Source organism: Alexandromys fortis, unplaced genomic scaffold (genome assembly GCF_014885135.2).
Source record: "Alexandromys fortis isolate MF-2015 unplaced genomic scaffold, M_Fortis_MF-2015_v1.1 scaffold_44, whole genome shotgun sequence".
NCBI classification, from domain to species: domain Eukaryota; kingdom Metazoa; phylum Chordata; class Mammalia; order Rodentia; family Cricetidae; genus Alexandromys; species Alexandromys fortis.
The window spans coordinates 9,128,671-9,147,110 of NW_026067921.1; the positions used below are offsets into that span (position 1 = coordinate 9,128,671).

The 18,440-nt window shown below is 46.9% G+C and overlaps 1 protein-coding gene across 9 annotated transcripts in view; it reads right to left on the reverse strand.

Moving 5' to 3' along the window:
* Window positions 1-1,550: 1,550 nt before the first annotated feature.
* The window catches only part of Nrf1 (nuclear respiratory factor 1), a 105,286-nt gene continuing 88,396 nt past the window's right edge, over window positions 1,551-18,440 (reverse strand). For 3 of the 9 annotated variants that reach the window (XM_050141494.1, XM_050141498.1, XM_050141497.1), the window contains exon 13: window positions 9,888-10,493. In XM_050141494.1, the coding sequence (XP_049997451.1) occupies window positions 10,237-10,493 (257 nt within the window). In that variant the 3' untranslated portion in view covers window positions 9,888-10,236. Of the gene's footprint in view, window positions 3,252-9,886; window positions 10,494-14,570; window positions 15,331-18,440 lie in introns of those variants that run through there. The other 6 variants (XM_050141501.1, XM_050141500.1, XM_050141503.1 and 3 more) reach the window with 5 other exon arrangements.

An 18,440-nucleotide genomic window follows, 5' to 3' on the forward strand; every position in this document is an offset into this window, starting at 1 on the left:
GGGACATGCCAGTATTTGTGAATTTAGCCTAACAGACCCTCAGGTCAGCTCTAGATGACAGAACAGATTGTGTTGTGCCTGCAGAGCACATTCTGAATTTTATCTTGCTAATAAAATCACATTTCATATAAAACCCGATTCCCCAGATCCTTTTGAAAGTAGCAAGGCCTACTGCCTTCGAGGTGACATTCAGCTAGAACCAATTTTGGAGACGCTATCCATTGGTTGCCACTTCGCCTGTCTCGTGCCCATCTCTACGGCTGCTCTTCCTCATTGACTAGACTTAGCTGGCCGCTGGGAACAGATCAGTTTAGTGGCCCCCGGCTAGTGGCTTAGGCAGGAGTGGAAGGAGAAGCTTGGCATCACCTGTGGAAGACAGTGTCGACAGAAGCCTGGAGGAAGGCACTGTCTGGGTCCGGCTGGCAAACAGCAGGCTAGTAACAAGTGTCTTGGAAAGGCTGATGCCCAGATAACCTGTGTTCTGGGCAGCTGCACCCACTCTGGCCCACCCTCTCTGGAGAACATGGATGGCGTATGCACGCGGAAAGAAGCAGGCACCTGACATTACTGAGCCAAGGTTAAACACCAAAGGAAAACGCGTCCTTGTTTTGTTACTCTTTAATCCTACCAGAAGGAAACGCAGAGCCGTCTACCAACAAAAATGGGCAGAGAACGGGCATTCGGGCTGAGTACGAAGACCAGAGACTTTTGGGAAGTGTCCAAGCTGGGGTGTGGCAGGAGACAGCGGAGAGAGTGGCAGTTGCCACCTTAAAACAGCGAGGGAGGGAGGTCTGTGGCTGTGTGAGAAACCAAGACATGAGAACATAGGAACAACGCAGGGCCTCGTGCTCTGAGGACATTCCTGGATCAAACACTCACTGGGGGGACCCTCCACACCCCTCGAGTGGAGCCCTCACACTGTGACCTTGAGGCTTTCTTTTTTCTTTCTTTTTTCTTTTTTGAGACAGGGTTTCTCTGTAGCTTTGGAGCCTGTCCTAGAACTTACTTGGTAGACCAGAATGGCCTCTGCCTCCCACGTGCTGGGATTAAAGGCCTGCACCACCGCTGCCTGGCTTATCATGAGGTTTGCTGTTCCACAACACCGTAATAGAGAAAACAAGAGTTCACCCAGCACACTCCTGGAGCCTCCCGGATCCCCTGGAACGTTCCAGGTAAAGACCTCTAGTGCACATCTTTTCAAAAGGACAATGAGCCACCCTCCCCTACCCCCAAGAGGCCGAGGCTGCTGCAGAGAGGGGCACGTCTTATTGCCACATTTAAACTATTTATTGAATGAGGCAGTTTAGACAGAATGGAGAACAACACAGAATCCATGCTCTGCTACTGGGGTCTTGCTTGTTTCTTCTTGGCAATTTCTCAAACTATTGGGAGGTTATTTTACCACAAAGGAACACGGACCTTAAAGCCCCTGAACGGCTTCACAATATATGATAAAAATAATTAAAAAAATAACAAATTGTAGAACCAGGACTGTTTATATGCAAATCTCCCGCTCCTCCCCCATTACGTACAGAAAAGAACATACAAAAAACATTGGATAGTTTTATATAAAACAAGCAAATATAAGAAGAATTGGAAACTTTTCTCAAAGGCTGAGCAAGACATGAAGAATCTTTTAATGTCTCATTAAAAAACAAAAAAACCAGAACAGCACATTAAATACAGTATCACACACATGGGAGGACCCGGGAGGAGGGAGGAAGAGTTGTCCCTGTATGCGAGGAGCGGAGATTTGGCTTGTCAAGAAGTCAGATGAATTAGCCCCTGTAAACTCGGGGCTGGTGGCTGAAGAAGCACAGGCCACACCGGCAGAGAAGGCTCAGTCCAATCCACTCTGGGAGCAGGAAAGCTGTGCCAGGCCTGGGCTGCCGGGATGTGCCTGGGAAAACGGTCCTTGCAGAGTCCTCCTGGAGCAGGGCCACACCAGGAACATGGTCCCTTTTCTCCTGACGCCCTATGACGGCCAGGCCAGCCTTCAGGCAGAGGTCCTTTGCGTGGCAGTCTCCTCTGCTAATGTACTAGATAGTGGGAGAGCACGGCTCCCATGGGTGCACCCTGGTTTAAGTTTTCTCCCTCCTTCCCTTCCTGCTCTCCCATACTCTCCTCAATCTCTCCCAAGCGCACACACAGACACGCACACACACCCCTGCATTTACACCCGCCTGCTCCACAAGCATTTCCTCAGCCCCCCAACACTCCTGTTGCCTTCAGTTCACAGGGAACTGGTTCCGGACTGCCCTGGCAACCAGAGCAACTCTTTATTAGTCACCAGACCAAGGATTCCCGGGAAGGGAGGAGGTGGGAACCGGAGGGCAGATTTCTTGCCACTGCCAGGAGCCTGTAGGGCATTTACCTGCCTGAGGCAAGGTCAGCACCTGGGCCAGCCTGAAAAGTCTCTGCTGGCAAAACGCGTGGTGACTGGACTCCCATAAGCACTTTCTGGACCGCATTGCGTCCCGGATCTTCCTCCCCTCGCTTGAATCTGGCAGAGTTCTAGGCGGCCACTGGGAGGCAGCTTTGGTGAAGGACGTGGTCACCTCTGCCTGAGTTTGTCAGTAGCTCAATGCATGACCCTGGTATGAACGAAAACCAGGTGACTGTGTCTGGCCATGTACCCTACCACCCACTAAACTGGGTGGGTTAATTGTCCACAGTTCACCTTGATTTCATACAGTTAATTCCATGCGGGTTTCATACATATATATGTATGTACATATATACTTTATACACATATGCAAATGTGTATGTCCATATGTACACATATACATATATTCACACTCACACATACACACACATAAGTATACACACGTTTCCGCACAATATGTCCGGCCACAATTTGGCTTTTTTGGGACAGTGAAATCGGTGTGGTTTCTCGCTCCACCAAATCCCAGAAGTGGTGCTTTAAAAAAATGTGATTCCAAAATCTGCTGCCTTTCCTTTTTAAAAAAAAGGTTACCAAAACTTTTCTTTCCAAGCCGAGAGACTTAATTCCATTTGATTGCACCTCTGCAAACATGTAAAAAAATTGAAGTAGACTAGAAAACGATGCCATGATAGGGCTGCGTGTCACTGTTCCAATGTCACCACTTCCACAGCCTGGCCGTCCATGGTGACTGCGCTGTCCGATATCCTGGTGGTTACTGGGGCCATGGCCACCTGCACTGGCCCGTTGCCTTGGGCGAGGCTGGTTACCACAGTCTGGTACATGCTCACAGGGATCTGGACCAGGCCTGGAGAGACAAAGCAAGACCATTGGTAGGGCTGGTGCTCAGGACCCAGGTGCTGGCGGGGGCAACTGGCGCTGTTCCTTCAGGCTGCCAGTGTCTGCCAGCCCCAGCTAGTGACTCACCTGCCTCCCAGGCACAGATAAGTTTCAATTCTTTTCTTTCCTTTAAGTTAGAGAGGGGCTGGTTGTGGGGCCCACGTTGGCCTTGAACTCTGGATCCTACCATCTCAGCCTCCTATATGCTGTGTGTGTGTGGGCCATGGCAGTTCGTTTTAGTTCTTTAAGAAACTTCTAGGAAAGAGAAGTGTGGAGACACTTCCACACAGACCTGCCTGCCTCCATCTTTAGCAAGCCAGCCATAGGTCGCCCGCCGGCTCTGATCCTCTGCTACGCTGCTGTCTCTTTCAGCTCTCTAGTGCCCAAGCTTGAGCTTCCATCAGCTTGAAAAGAAAGAACGAAAACACACATTTCTGTCTTCTACCTTGTTGTTTGGCCACTGGTCCATCTATGCCCCTTCCTCCAAAGTCAAGCGTATAGAAGAAACAAAACCAAACTAAACTAGCCTATTTATCTACTAATTTTAGAATTTCATAGGCTGGTATAATTTTAAAACCATTTTAGGGTTAACTAAAAAAAAAAAAAAATCAACAACAACCCCCCTCCCCAAATCTATCATCTCCCAGCGCCACCACTGCACAAACAACCAGCATGGAACCTTCGAGAAGGGTGGCCCAGTTCCAGTTAAGTTGGTCCAGATAATTATGCGCTTTGGTCTTGTCTTCCAATTGTCAGGGAAGGGCTGTGCTTGGGAAGCTGCACAGCACAGGAGCAGTTCTGTCAGTGAAGCAGAGCTATAACCCCTGCCTCAATCCCCGCGGGATCTTCCAGGAAGGCGGAGGAGGCTGATAGCAGGAGTTAGTCATGAGTGTTTAGCTGAGTGGGTTGGTAACACCTAGACCACTCAGACAGGACATCTGAGATTTAGCCCGAAGAAAATACTTCTAGTGAGACAAGGGGAGTGGAGTGGCTGTGGTAAGACGTAGCTAGCCCTAACGTCCACAAGCTGCCTAGCTCTGGCCCTGGACAACCTGGGAAGCAGCATTCTGATGTATCCCTCTTAAGGGGCACAGAACTATACAAAGACAACTTAGGAAGAAAACAAAATAAATGCTGGCACAGCCTAGTATCCTCAGAGATTGTCTTAAAATGGGATGCTGTTAAAAACAAAACAAAGCAAAACAAAAAACAAACCCACACCTGCTGTGGGAGTCTGAGACAGGAGCATCACCTGAGGCCAAGAGTTTAAGGCTAGCCTAAGACACAACATAGGGAACTCCATTTTAGAAATACAAAATATAAGCAGGGCGGTGGGGGCGCACGCCTTTAATCCCAGCACTTGGAAGGCAGAGGCAGGCGGATCTCTGTGAGTTCGAGACCAGCCTGGTCTACAAGAGCTAGTTCCAGGACAGGCTCCAAAAACACAGAGAAACCCTGTCTCGAAAAACCAAAAAAAAAAAAAAAAAAAAAAAAAAAAAAAAAAAACAAAAAAAAAAAAAAAAAAAAAAAAAAAAAAAAAAAAAAAAAAAAAAAAAACACCTAGAAATACAAAACATAGAGTTGGGAGTATAGCTCAGTGGAAGAAATCTTACCCAACGCTAAGTTAGATCCCTATAGCCACAAACAACAGCTACTCAAACTAACCAGTCAGTCAGTCAGCCAACCAATCAACCATCCATCCATACAAGAAACCAGCCAATCAACCAATCAACCTCAAACCCCAAGACTTGTGATGGGGTATGTCTATAATCCTAGCATCCAGGAGACTGAGACAGGAGAATTATGAGTTTGAAACCAATCTGGGCTACACATAGACCCTGTCACATAAGAATAAGAGCAGCAACAACAAACCCCTAAACAACTCCTCCAAAATCCTACAACTAACTAGAAAAATGTGAGGTATTTTAAAAATAAAAAGTATAATAAATTAAACACATTCCAAAAGTTGTAAGATAACAAAGAAATCTTCCAAATTGAGAAAAGATTAGAAAGTAGGGAAATTAGAAAACACACAAGAAAACTTCTGTTACTGAGAAAATGAACTTGTCACGGAAAAGGCCACTTGGTACACCTGGTACAATGGATGACGAGAGACCCAGACACCCAGACAAATCTCAGAACATGAGGGAAACAGTGAGAAGCCCAAAAGATTCCAGAAAGAATGAAGTATGGAATGGAAGCATATGAAAAAACTGGGCATGAGAATAACACTGGACTCCGTGGTAAACCTAGAAGCTAAGATGATGGAGTCATGCCTTCAAGTACTCTGGCTCAAGCATTCCAGAATAGCCTGCAGCCTAGAATCCCATACCCAGCTACAGTGATCTGTATCAACTACAGACCACACAGCTTTAGATAGGGCTCAACACTCGGGCTGCCCACGCACACTTTCTCAGGAAGCTTGGAAGAATGTGCACAGAAACTTCAGATGGCAGCCACACGGACTTTGGAGACCCTGAAGAGAGAAATGGGAGTGAGGCAAGGAACAGAGCTGGGCCTCAGCGCCAGGAGCCACTGGAAGGAGCAAAGCCAGGTACTGGCAGTTATAGTAGGCCATGGCACTGCTTCTGTGCCCAGTCCATATTCAAGTACCAAGACTGGTTATCTATCTAGCAGCTCGACTTTAAGACCCCCATAAAAGCGGCCATGAATTTGGGTCCCCTCTCATGCTCTCCAGCTGTATGTGACTTTATGCGGTACCATACTTGGGCTGGTTTTATCAAGCTCTTTGATGCTGCCAGAGGCTGCAATCCTGGCTAGAGTCGTGGCACCTGGGAAGTAGAGGCGGGTGGACCTCTGGGAGCTGGAGGCAAATCTGATATACACAGTGAGTTCGGAGTCAGCCAAGGCAAATAATGAGACCTTAACTCAAAAGAGAGAGAGAGAGAAGGGTGGAGTGGGGGAGGCGGAGGCTTTGGGCCAGTTAGTAGGCCCAGTGAGTGAGTCCTTGTCACCAAGCCTGATAACCTGAGTTCAATTCCTGGAACCCATGTGGTGGCGAGCACTCACTCCTACAAGTTGTCTTCTGACCATCACCTACATTTGGTGGCATGCATCCACGTGTGTGTGCCTGCCCAGGTGGTGGAGGGAGAGGGGGATCCAAACCAAAAGAAATCAATGCAAAAGAAAATCTGATTTCGTAGTATTAACTGTGTGTGAGCATTTTCTAGCAATTAGCCTTGCCAATTTAGGGATAAGCACTTGATGGCACAACACGAAGCAGGGCTTGACAGGTTGGTTTTGATGACAGTCATTTTTGAAACCCCACTTATACAGGTGTGTTAACAAGACAAAGGCGGAGTCAGTGAGAGTCCAGGGAAAAGCCAGCAGAGGAAGGAACGAGAGCTGTGACTTTGGGTTTCTTCTGAACCAGACCAAATGGGTTTTGTTTTGGTATTTTTGAGACAGGGTTTCTCTGTAGCTTTGGAGCCTATCCTGGCACTAGCTCTTGTAGACCACAAGAGAACACAGAGATCTGCCTGCCTCTGAGTGCTGAGTGCTAAGATTAAAGGTGTGTACCACCACACCGCCAGGCTCCAAATGGCTTTTAAGTGCTGAATCAATTCTGTCCCTTCACCCTGCCTTGCCACAGAAGTTACTTTTATATATACAACGTTGCTTAGCCGTCTAGTCTCCCAGTCAGTGATGTTAACATGAGCCCAAAGCCCACAGCAGTCTGCTGCTTTGGCGGGGTGCTCAGGGCACTCAAGATTGCTCTAGGCAATCTTCTTGCTTTGAGGCAGGATCTCAGTATGGAGCACAAGCTGGCCTTGACCCTTCGATCCTTCTGCCAAGTGCTAGGAAGAGAGGCTGCGCCCGCTAGGCTTCGGCGTGTAAAGGCTTTGATGCACTTGATCTTCACACAAGCAGCTCCATGCTAGTGCACCATGACTTCTGTGGCACCTGTCCTTGACCTGTTCGCTGGTTCTTCCAGTCTCTGCCCTCCAGTGGTTTGGGTCCTTTTCCCTGGTAACTCCATGGCACTGTGCCCAGTCTTCTACAGAGGAACAATCTTACATATCATCATTGTTTGCATATTTTGGTTTCAATTGATTGCAAATTCCTTAAGAAGTGACCAAGTCTATCACCGAGTCCCTAACAGTGAGCAGGTGCTCCACGCATTTTCCCACACTCACAAATGAAAACTCAAATGTCAATCACAGCTAAGACTGGTTGCTTCAGGGTGATCTCAGCAATCAGTAGGGCTGCCTCAAGTTCAAGACCAGCCTGGAATAAATAGTGAGACATTTTCTCCTAAAAACAAAAACAAAGTAAAAATACCATCCCCAAGACCTATCCAAATAAAATCATTTTTACAGACTGCATTTTGTGTATTTCACATAACTCAGGGAAGAAGTCAGTTCAGCCCCAACAGCTGAGTTCTGAAATGACTTCCACAGAAGCCGTCTCAAGGTGAGTAACTGTGACAGGCACCACATAGCTTAAAGGAGTCTCAAAGACAGAAATTCCATATACAGGGTCATTGCATAACCTCAAAGGCCTTGAAAACAACTCCTGCCTTTTTTTTTTTTACACGTACATTTGGTCTACATCCACCTTAAATAACATAAATGTATCGCCATTTTCATGTGCTGATTTTAAGATCTCTCTCCCACACAAACACCCACGCAGGCATTTGGACATGGGATTAGATTAAATCTCCCCAGTCTCTGACCTAGCAGCCTTTATGTCCACGGCATGGGGGAGGGGCCGAAAGCGTTGAAACCCAGTACACACTAAGTCAGGCGGCTGCCCTTGGAAGAGATGATTAAATGCTGAGGTACAGTAATCAGGCTGGGAGTGTCCCTGCATCTGCTCAGCCTGCCCCTATTAGCCCTAATCTAGGGGCACATGCTAATCCATACTTGCGTTCTGGGTCATTTCAATTGATTAAGCAACAGGAAGCCCTTCATGTTCTACTTTAAGGGCCTGAAGTTCTTTTTCCTTTTCAGGGAGACCCAGTGCTGTCTTAGTAACCAGACTCCTTGCTGTGTGTGGCTGCATGCTCCTGGATTTGTGCTAGGACCCCAGAGAGGGATGCAGGATAAAATCTTTCATAAATGAGCACTCTATCAGCAGAACCTTGGACCTTTGGACCTATCAGGAAGGCACAGACTCACAATATCCTCAAGACTCGCTTCCAAAACGTCAAAGTCACACACATACCAGAGTTTAGCAAATCTAAACTGTTTCTTTAAATTCAAAGTTAATTATAATTTTGTTTTGTTTTTCGAGACAGGGTTTCTCTGTGGCTTTGGAGCCTGTCCTGGAACTAGCTCTGTAGACCAGGCTGGTCTCGAACTCACAGAGATCCACCTGCCTCCGCCTCCCGAGTGCTGGGATTAAAGGCGTGCGCCACCATCGCCCGGCTACCAAAGTTTATTATAATTTGACCTGAGCTGGTATCAAATTCATGGCACTCTTCCTGTCTCAGCCTTCCAGGTGTTCTGATTACAGCTATGATGCCCAGCTGTAAATCATTTATACAATCCCAGTACCTGGGAGGCAGAAGCAGGTGAATTTCTGTATGAGGCCAGTCTGGTCTACACAGCCAGTTTTAGGTCCATTAGAGCCACAAAATGAGACTCCCCCACAAAAAAAGTCTACCAAAAAACAAAATGCAAGGACAAGCAAGATGGCTCAGCAGGTGAAGGTGCTTACCACCAAACCTAACAACCCAAGTTCAATCCCCAGGACTCACGTGAGGGAGAGAATGGACTTCAATAAGTTGTTTTCTGATCTCCACCTGTGTGCTCTGGGATGCGCGCCTGTGCACGTGACACGCACACACCGAACAAGTAATGTGATACCAACAACACCCAGCAGTTACAGATCGTGGAGTTAGACTTCCAAGATAAGCACTAGAGCCGGGCGGTGGTGGTGCACACCTTTAATCCCAGCACTCAGGAGGCAGAGGCAGGCGGATCTCTGTGAGTTTGAGGCCAGCCTGGTCTACAAGAGCTAGTTCTTGGACAGGTTCCAAAGCTACAGAGAAAGAAATCCTTCTCAAAACAACAACCAAAACCCAACCAAAAAAACAAAACAAAAACCCAAACAAACAAACAAACAAAAAAAACAAAACAAAAAAAGATAAGCAAAGGCAGGAGGATTTGAAGTCAGCCCAGGCTACAAGGTGAAATCATGTCTCAAAGTCAAAACCAACCCCCACACCCCAAAGCCTTTTCATGCACCAGAACACCCTCGACAACTAGCAATCCTTCCAGGGCTCACTGCTGCCTCTTCAGGCTCCATGGTAAACCATGGCAGCAATGTCCAAATGAGAACAGAGGTGAAAGGGGAATTCAGGGAGCCAGGTCTCACCACTAGGATCTAATTAACACTCTAACCCCCTGAAGGAATGGTTAGCCCTAGGAAATGTTTCCTCTGAAATGAGACCTAAGCCTGCCCTGTCTTGATAAGCAGAGACACGGAGCCCCGCCTTCCCTCTCCTCCTTACCTCAGTACAGGGCAATTACATCCTTCCCGTTGCTCAGGTTCAAGTTTCTGAAGCCTCCCTCACCACCCTTGACTTCACATCCTATACACAAACTTCTGCCAGCTCTTCTTCCTTTCCCCCTTTTAAAAAAATGTTTTTATTAACTTGTGTGTCTATATGCATCCGTGTAAGCAAATGGCAAGTGTGAGGTACCCCCAGAAGCCAGAAGAGGGTGCTAGGTCCCTTGGACCAGACCCACTGATGCTCATGGGTTCTTCGTTAGGACAGTGAGCACTCCTGACTGTTGTGTCCACTCCAACCAAACTCTCCTTCCAAAAGGAAACCAGAACTCAACTTCTATTTTAATGTAACAATTTTTACAAGATTACAAGAGTCCCACGGCAACTATGTGCCTTCAGGTGTCAGACACTTGAGCTAAAAACAAAACTACCCCGAAGTCAAAACCAAAACCATACATATGCTAAAGAGCTAAAGTTTATTTCTTTTTCAGGTGCTGAGGCGAATTAAATTTGAAGAAGATAATATCTCCATCTTCAACAACGTAAGTTCTGCCTTGTTGTCTGTACTTCCCAGCAGCCATAGCTGCATTGTCAGAACTTTCCTCTTTAAGATCTTCGTCTTTCATTACTTCCGCCATAATGAATCCCTTTCCAAAATCTGTGTGAATCTTTCCTGCAGCCCGAGGAGCCTTCACGGCTTTCCTGATGGTCCATGCATGCACGTCATCTGGGCCTGCAGTGAGAAAGTATTCTAGTTGGCGTGCAGTCAACCCAGCCTTAGTGGTCTCCGGTAAAGCACTCAAGCTCATGTCCGGGTACTTCTGCTTCTCCTCAGCACTTTCAGTAACCCAGGGTAGTCTCAAACTCTCAATGCTACTGCCTCCGCTTCCGCTTCCCAGATGCTGAGACCACACAACCACCATGCCAGGTTAGCTGGCCCCAAATTCCTGGCACTGTCCCTCCATCACAAGCATGTTTGTTCCGGCAACACCCTAAATGCTACACACACTTGTTCAGGCACATTTCCCTGCCCTAGGGCTCTTTTTCTTTTTGAGACAGGGTTTCTCTGTGTAACTGTCCTGGCTGTCCTGGAACTTGCTTTGTAGACCAGGCTGGCCTCAAACTCACTGAGATCCCCTGCCTCTGCCTCCCAAGTGCTGGGATTAAAGGTGTGCGCCTCCACTGCCCGGCCCCTCCCTGCCTAGATTATTCCTGCAGATTGAAGTCAGACTCTTTTGACAATCCAGGGGGTTTGAGCAGACACACAGTTCACTCTGTTCTCTGCCTCCTGTGATGTCGTGGGCTGCACCATTCACTCAAGCTCGTATGGACCTGCCCTGCTTTCGAGTAGCTGCTGGGTCTCTCTTTAGAAGTCTGCTCGTTTCAGTTGCTGACAGGCCTGTCACTAAATACTGAGCAGCCTAAGCACAGTAGCGGCTCACTAATGGGACACATTATGACAGAATCGATCACGTTCTTCGCGACTCTTTAGAAACTGGGTTCCACCCCTTACAGCCCTGCCCTCTGCAGACTGCTTTGCTCTTTGCTCTGCTCTAGAATGACCCGCTTTCTTCACAGCACCCTTAAGGTGCTGTGGTCAAATTTTTGTGGAAATCTAGGACTTTGCATGGGAAAGCCACTTTACCCTATAGGCTATCTTATTAAAGGGTTCTTAGTCACAAAGACCTGTTTGGTTTCTGTCCTTCAAAGTCTGTGGGCATTAGCTCCCTTATATGTAAAATGCTAATTACTAATCTCACGGGGATGCTGAACCCTTGGAACAGTGTCCGGCACACAGAGGTCTACAGTACTTGTCCGTTCCTTTTCAAGACGACTGTGAGAAGTCTAGCGCTCCCAGGGAGCAGCACACGAGTGGAAACAGCACACACTTTGCAACATATCATTTGCCAAAGGCCTCCAAAATCACGGATCTGAGCTAAAGGCCGTGGAATCACGCAGAGAGAAGCAGCAGGCAATCTCCATCTGCAGCACAGCAGCGGTCTCAAAAGCACGGGAACCATGTGAGGGAGACAAAGCAGCCCCAACCCAGTGCACAGGTGATCGAGCAATCCTGGGCAAACTAAAGTTAAACACAGGACGGGGGCGGGAGCTGGGGATGTAGCTCTGCAGTAAAATACTTGTCTAACATATGCAGGCCTCTGGGCACAATCCCTGGCGCTGACCTAAGTGTGTTATATATACGCGTGATCAGGTATAATATATTATCAACAACTCTTCAGCAGTAAAAAGGATAGACATGAACCAAACAGAACCCAGGGCATCAGGACTGGCTGGCCACTAGGCACCACAGCTTGCTCTCCCCGCACCCCATGACAAGATAGGGCAGGGCAGACAGCTTTCAGAAGAATGGGCCTTTCATTTGCCCTCCAAGCTGGGAAACCTTTGGGAATTGTTGTTTGCTGTAATTCAACCTTTCAGGCCAAAGGTCTTGTGAGTTGGCTGTGGAAATACCTTTAGTTGGGAGAACATGGATGGTCATGAGAGAGAGAGAAAAAAATCTACACAAAATAAACACAATAGGGCTGGAGAGATGGCTCAGTGATTAAGAGCATTGCCTGCTCTTCCATAGGTCCTGAGTTCAGTTCCCAGCAACCACATGGTGGCTCACAACCATCTGTAGAGAGGTCTGGCGCCCTCTTCTGGCCTTCGGGCATACAGACAGAATATTGTATACATAATAAATAAATAAATAAATAAATAAATAAATAAATAAATAAATAAATAAATAAATAAAAACACAATAGTTGGTGGAAAAATTTATTTTTTTCTTTTGGAGACAGGTTTCATACTGTAGACTTGGCTGGTCTGGAAATCACTATATGGTGTAGGCTGGCCTTACACTCAGCTATCCTCCGGCCTCAGTCTCCTGAGTGCTGCAATTACAGGTATGAGCCACCACACTTAACTGAGAAATGATTCTTAAAACTAAAAGGAAATGATGTTGTAATGCCTTCTGTATTTATTTTATTCTTTATTTTTTGTCTTTTTAGACAGGGTTTCTCTGTTTAACAGCCCTGGTTGTCCTGGAACTAGCTCTGTAGACCAGGCTGGCCTCAAACTCAAGAGATCCACCTGGCCCTGCTTCCCAAGTGCTGGGATTAAAGACTTGTGCCACCACACCTGGCTTCCTTCTGTGACTCGTTAACTAGAAGGCTAATAATATATATAGAAGAACACTGGTGGAGAATCAAGTCTATGACCAGGACAGATAATGAACAAGAAAGAGCTGGAGAGATGGCTTATTTCTCAGCACCCACATGATGGCTCACAACTAACCTCAACTCCAGTTCCAGCGAATCTGATGCCTTCTTCTGACCTGCGGGCACCATTTGCACATGTGTATACATATATGTAGGGAAAACACTCATTCATACAAAATTAAATATATCTGAAAAAGTGGGGGAGAACAAAGAATTAAACCAACCACTCTCCCGTCATAAAACTTCTCAAGTTCTTGCCAGGTGGTGGTGGCGCAGGCCGTTACTCCCAGCACTTGGGAGACAGAGGCAGGTGAATCTCTGTGAGTTCAAGGTCAGCCTGGTCTACAAAGGACAGCCAACACTGTAGAGAGACCCTGTCTTGAAAAATCAAAACCAAAAAAAACTTGTCATGTTCTTAGGACAAGCAAGGGGAGGAAAATCTTTTTCGAAAAAATACACCAGTGGCTGATGTCTAAAGAAAGGCACCATCGCCGGGCGATGGTGGCGCACGCCTTTAATCCCAGCACTCGGGAGGCAGAGGCAGGCGGATCTCTGCGAGTTCGAGACTAGCCTGGTCTACAGAGCTAGTTCCAGGACAGGCTCCAAAGCCACAGAGAAACCCTGTCTCGAAAAACCAAAAAAAAAAAAAAAAAAAAAGAAAAAGAAAAAGAAAGAAAGGCACCGTCACACAAATCAAATTAAGACTGGTTACCTGGCAGGGAAGGTAGTCCAGCAGGTGGGAGACAGAGGCGGAGGTCTAAATGAAGACCAAACAGAAAGAAGACGGACAGAGGGCAAGAATAGAAAGTCATGAAAAGAATGCCAACCTCAAACTGAAGAGAGGCCCAGGCAGCCCTATGCTAGCAAGGCAGGGAGCAAGGGGCCATTTAGCCTTCATTTGTGTGCTGTCTTGGTAGAAACTCCTCTTGCCCCCGACATAAATAAAGTATTAAAACTGAATTTATCTTTAATTTTTAGTACATATATCTCAGAAGAGAGCTTGGAAATATACACTCATTATTTCCTCTTGACCACTGTGGATATGCTCGGGAACACTATGAAATGAGGTCTGGGCTTTGGTACTGGATCCCCTGTGGTTCTTATCCTGTAGACTGAACTCTAGGCTTGCTGACTCTAAAGGCTCTCCTGAAAATATAAGCAGGGACCAGCCTTCAATTGGAATGTGCAGAATTGCCAGGCGATGGTGGTGCACGTCTTTAATCCCAGCACTCGGGAGGCAGAGGCAGGCGGATCTCTGTGAGTTCGAGGCCAGCCTGGTCTACAGAGCTAGTTACAGGACAGGCTCCAAAGCTACAGAGAAAGAAACCCTTCTCAAAAAAAAAAAAAAAAAAAAAAAGGAATGTGCAGAACACAGCTCAGAATGTGTGTTCACACTACACAGAGAAGGCAGGGGAGTGAGAGCAGGGCTACAAACCACACAGCAGTGGTTTGCATCTGCTCAGAAGTCACCACGCTGAGTTTTACTGCAGAGATGAGGAGTTCCCCGGAGTGCGGAAAGGAGTGGTAACTGGACAATTTCACAGCTCGACAGTCACCCAGAAAGACAGCTACCTCAGTAAAGCCTCATCTTTTCCGTAAAAACAGTCACTTTTTATTGGGTGTCAATTGTGAGGGTAGGAAATGAGTCAGCAAAGTCAGCAAAAACGGAGTTCCCCACACAGGCACTGGGGCGAGGCGATCGTGGTTCAGAGTGCACCCTGGGCACTGTCCCCTCTTCAGTGGTTATATGGTTGCTGTTCAGGTTTGGTTCTTCGTAGTTGAAAAGGATGTAGGCTGCCAGCACCAAGCCACCCAAGCAGCACTTCCTTTCTTCTGACTCCTGCATGTGTTGTAGTGACCTCTTTGGAATGCTCCACAATGCCTTTAGGAGTGAAATCCCATATCCATGGCTAGCACGGCAGCTGCTTCACTTTGACATCTAAAGGTTTCTTTTTCTTCTTCACTGGTAGGACTGGCACCATCTTGGAGTCCACGTATTCGCCAAGCCTAGTAAACTTCATCTTGACCGGAGAGTCATTCTTTCTGAACTGTGCTTGCATAGCCAACTTGTCTCAGAGACAAGGCTTTATAGCAAGGACTCCAGCCAATCAACAACCAAAAGAGCAACAACACTAAAGGTAGCAGTTAGCAACAGTTACTAAAGCTAGTAGGTGACTAGGTGAGGGAGGCTGTATCGTAGGGAAGGAGGGCATCCACGGAAGACAGCCTGGGAAGGCCTGCTGCAGTTACTGTGCCCTCAGCTGCTTCCTTCTCTCCCCACAGATGAACCCACCTGCAGCCTTCTTGCCAGGATCCACTTGGAACCTCCATAGTCTGCCATAAAAAGGCCTGACAAGAACATAGAACTGTTAAAAGGCACTGGCCAAGATGGTCCACCAGAACCTGCCAGACTTCTGCAGCTTCCCATACACCCCAGTGCACAGCGTTCTGTGAAACAGTGACCAGACCCCGTTCATCTGAACACACCAGCTCACTGAGCATGAATGGTGTACGTGTTTACAAAAGTGTATCTTACAGCCAGCTCCTACCTGGGCCAAAGGGGAGTAGATGACTCCCGCTCACCTCCTTCCTAAAGTAGCCTTTTGACATGGTTTTCTTGTAGCAGATCTACCTTCCTAATTACGTCTTCCTTAAGCTAATATGAAAACTAATTTGTGTTTCCTAAGCTCCTAGCAGCTGGGCCGAGAATGGTGGGGATGGCCTAGGCTTACACTGGCCTGCTTAGCTCGAAATTGCCCAAGGATTTAGAATGTGTCACAAGCAATCTACATGAGAGATAATCTGTATGTGACAGCTAAGACTTCTAACTGTCAGAGTTGACCTGTGCTAAGTAACATTACATGCATTAGGAATACATTAGAAAAATAAAATACTGCAGGGCAGTGGTGGCGTACGCCTTTAATCCCAGCACTGGGGAGTCAGAGGCAGGCAGATATCTGTGAGTTCAAGGTCAGCCTGGTCTACAAGAGCAAGTTCCAGGAGAGGCATCAAAGCTATGGAGAGCTGGAGAGATAGTTCAGTGGTTAAGAGCATTGCCTGCTCTTCCAAAGGTCCTGAGTTCAATTCCCAGCAACCACATAGTGGCTCACAACCATCTGAAATGAGATCTGGTGCCCTCTTCTGGCCTACAGGCAGGATACTGTACAAATAAACAAACAAACAAATCTTTAAAAAAAAAAAGCTACAGAGAAACCCTGTCTTGATAAACAAAAAACAAACGGGGGAAAAAAAGAGAAAAATAAGATAGTCTAAACTTGAGATAACAGTATTTATTTTATTTGAGCCTTCTCCCAGGAGACAAAGCAACCACGTAGTGGCTACTGGAAGCAGAATGAGGAGGAATGATTAAAAGCCACTTACACATTGGGCTTAAAGTCTACTGGGAAGGGAAGGTGCCAACAACCTACATTTGAACTTTTTGCTGTCTATACAATGTCACTTCCTACACATTTGTGGCCCCCGAGTTTCACATGGCCTCTTGTTAGAGGCTGCTCACGAGAAAAGTGTTCTCTAGTCCTCACAGCTGGGCCATCAAAGCTGAGGGGAGAGAAGAGAAGGCTGGGGAGAGGAGTTGAAAACAGACATTCATTCCTGCTGGTGGTGGTGACACACACCTTGAGTCTTAGCACTGGGAGGCAGAGTTGGGTGGGGTTCCAGGATTGCCTGGTCTACAGAGCGAGTTCCAAGCCAGCCAGGGCTGCACAGAGAGTCTGTCTTAAACAAAACAAAGTAGGCATTCCTAAAATCAGCATTTCCCCTTCCTTTTGTGAGGTTGGTGGTGAAATTCTTGGAGGTAAACATTTTGTAGAACTTGAGAATACAGTCTGGGTAGCATAGCTAGAAGGAGGTATTCTACATGTTCAGACACTCCTTCCTTTCTCTCTCTATTTTTTTTTTATTATTATTTTTAAAGATTTGTTTATTTATTGTGTACACGGCGTTCAGCCTCCTGTAGGCCAGAAGAGGGCACCAGACCTCATTACAGATGGTTGTGAGCCACCATGTGGTTGCTGGGAATTGAACTCAGGAAGGACCTCCGGAAGATCAGCCAGTGCTTTTAACCACTGAGCCATCTCTCCAGCGCCTGCCCCCCCCCCCCTCTCTCTCTCATGTTTTCTTGAGACAGGGTTTCTCTTTAGCTTTGGAACCTGTCCTGGAACGCGCCTGCCTCTGCCTCCTGAGTTCTGGGATTAAAGGCGTGCACCACCACAGCCTGGCTTCCTTCCTCCTCTTTCACCAAGACTGCACTAGATACTCCAAGGACTCTAAAGCAACCAACACATTTCCAGTTCAGACCAGTGTCTCAGAGAATTCCTCATGACAGGAGACATTCAGTCTGTGTGCTCGCTACCATATGGAGGGTGACTAAGGAATCACATTTTAAATCTTATTTCATTTTAATTAACCTAAATAGTTACAATATTAAAAACCTTTCTAGAGTTTCTAGTATGCCGATTCCACATCATAGATGTGTATCAGTCACACACACACACACACACACACACACACACACACACACTCACACACACACAGAGACATACACCGTGGAAGAGCTGCCTTTGTTTAGATGGAAACTCAGTCTGAAAATGGACACTTTGTATTACCCAGAAATATATTTCCTGGACATTTCCTTGTTTTATACCACAATTCTTTCTTTCCTTTTCTTCCCTACCTTATCAATTTAGGTTAACATTTTCTTGCTCCTTGGGCCTGCCCAGGAGAGACTACACCATCATTACAAGCACCTAGTACCTTAGGTGCACCTTATGTTAGTACTGAGCACCACGGAGAGGCTGGGGCGGGCAGAGTCAGAAGAGCCAATCTGAGAGCACTGCCTTTGTTGCCCTCTCAGAGTCGATGTCTCTGTTCCCATACTTAGATCCCTTCAGTGATTCTCAGATCCAATTGCTGGCTTTACAACAGCAAAGATTTTTTTAAAAAATCAATTTCACTTTGAAAACCCCATTTAGGTTTTCAAAATCTCTAAATTGGAGCCCTTCTGACAATGAAGATTTGGTGTAATTATAATGTCACAGGCAATTGTGCTGACAAAGCAGAACCAGCATGTCTTCTTGCTGGGCCCTTGCTCTCAGTCTGACCAACAGGAGGAGAAAGGGGCTTTGTCAGGAGCAGATGTGCAGTGGGAGGCCCAGGAAAGCAGATCTATTGAATGAAGCAGGTGCCACTTAGACATTCATAGTCCCGACTCCAGCCACAGCCTTCCCTTCATTTGATACCCTACTCCTGGAGGAGACGGAGAGAGCGCCACACAAAAAGGAAGCATGCTTATCCTGCTCAGACTACTTCTCCTGCCAGACTGCTGCTGCTGGGCTCTGCACATTTGCTCTTTATTAAGCAAATGGAATAGCTGGATGCAGGGAAGTGAATCCTGTATTTATACAGGTAACCTGAGAGTCAGAAGGCCCCAAAGCAACCAC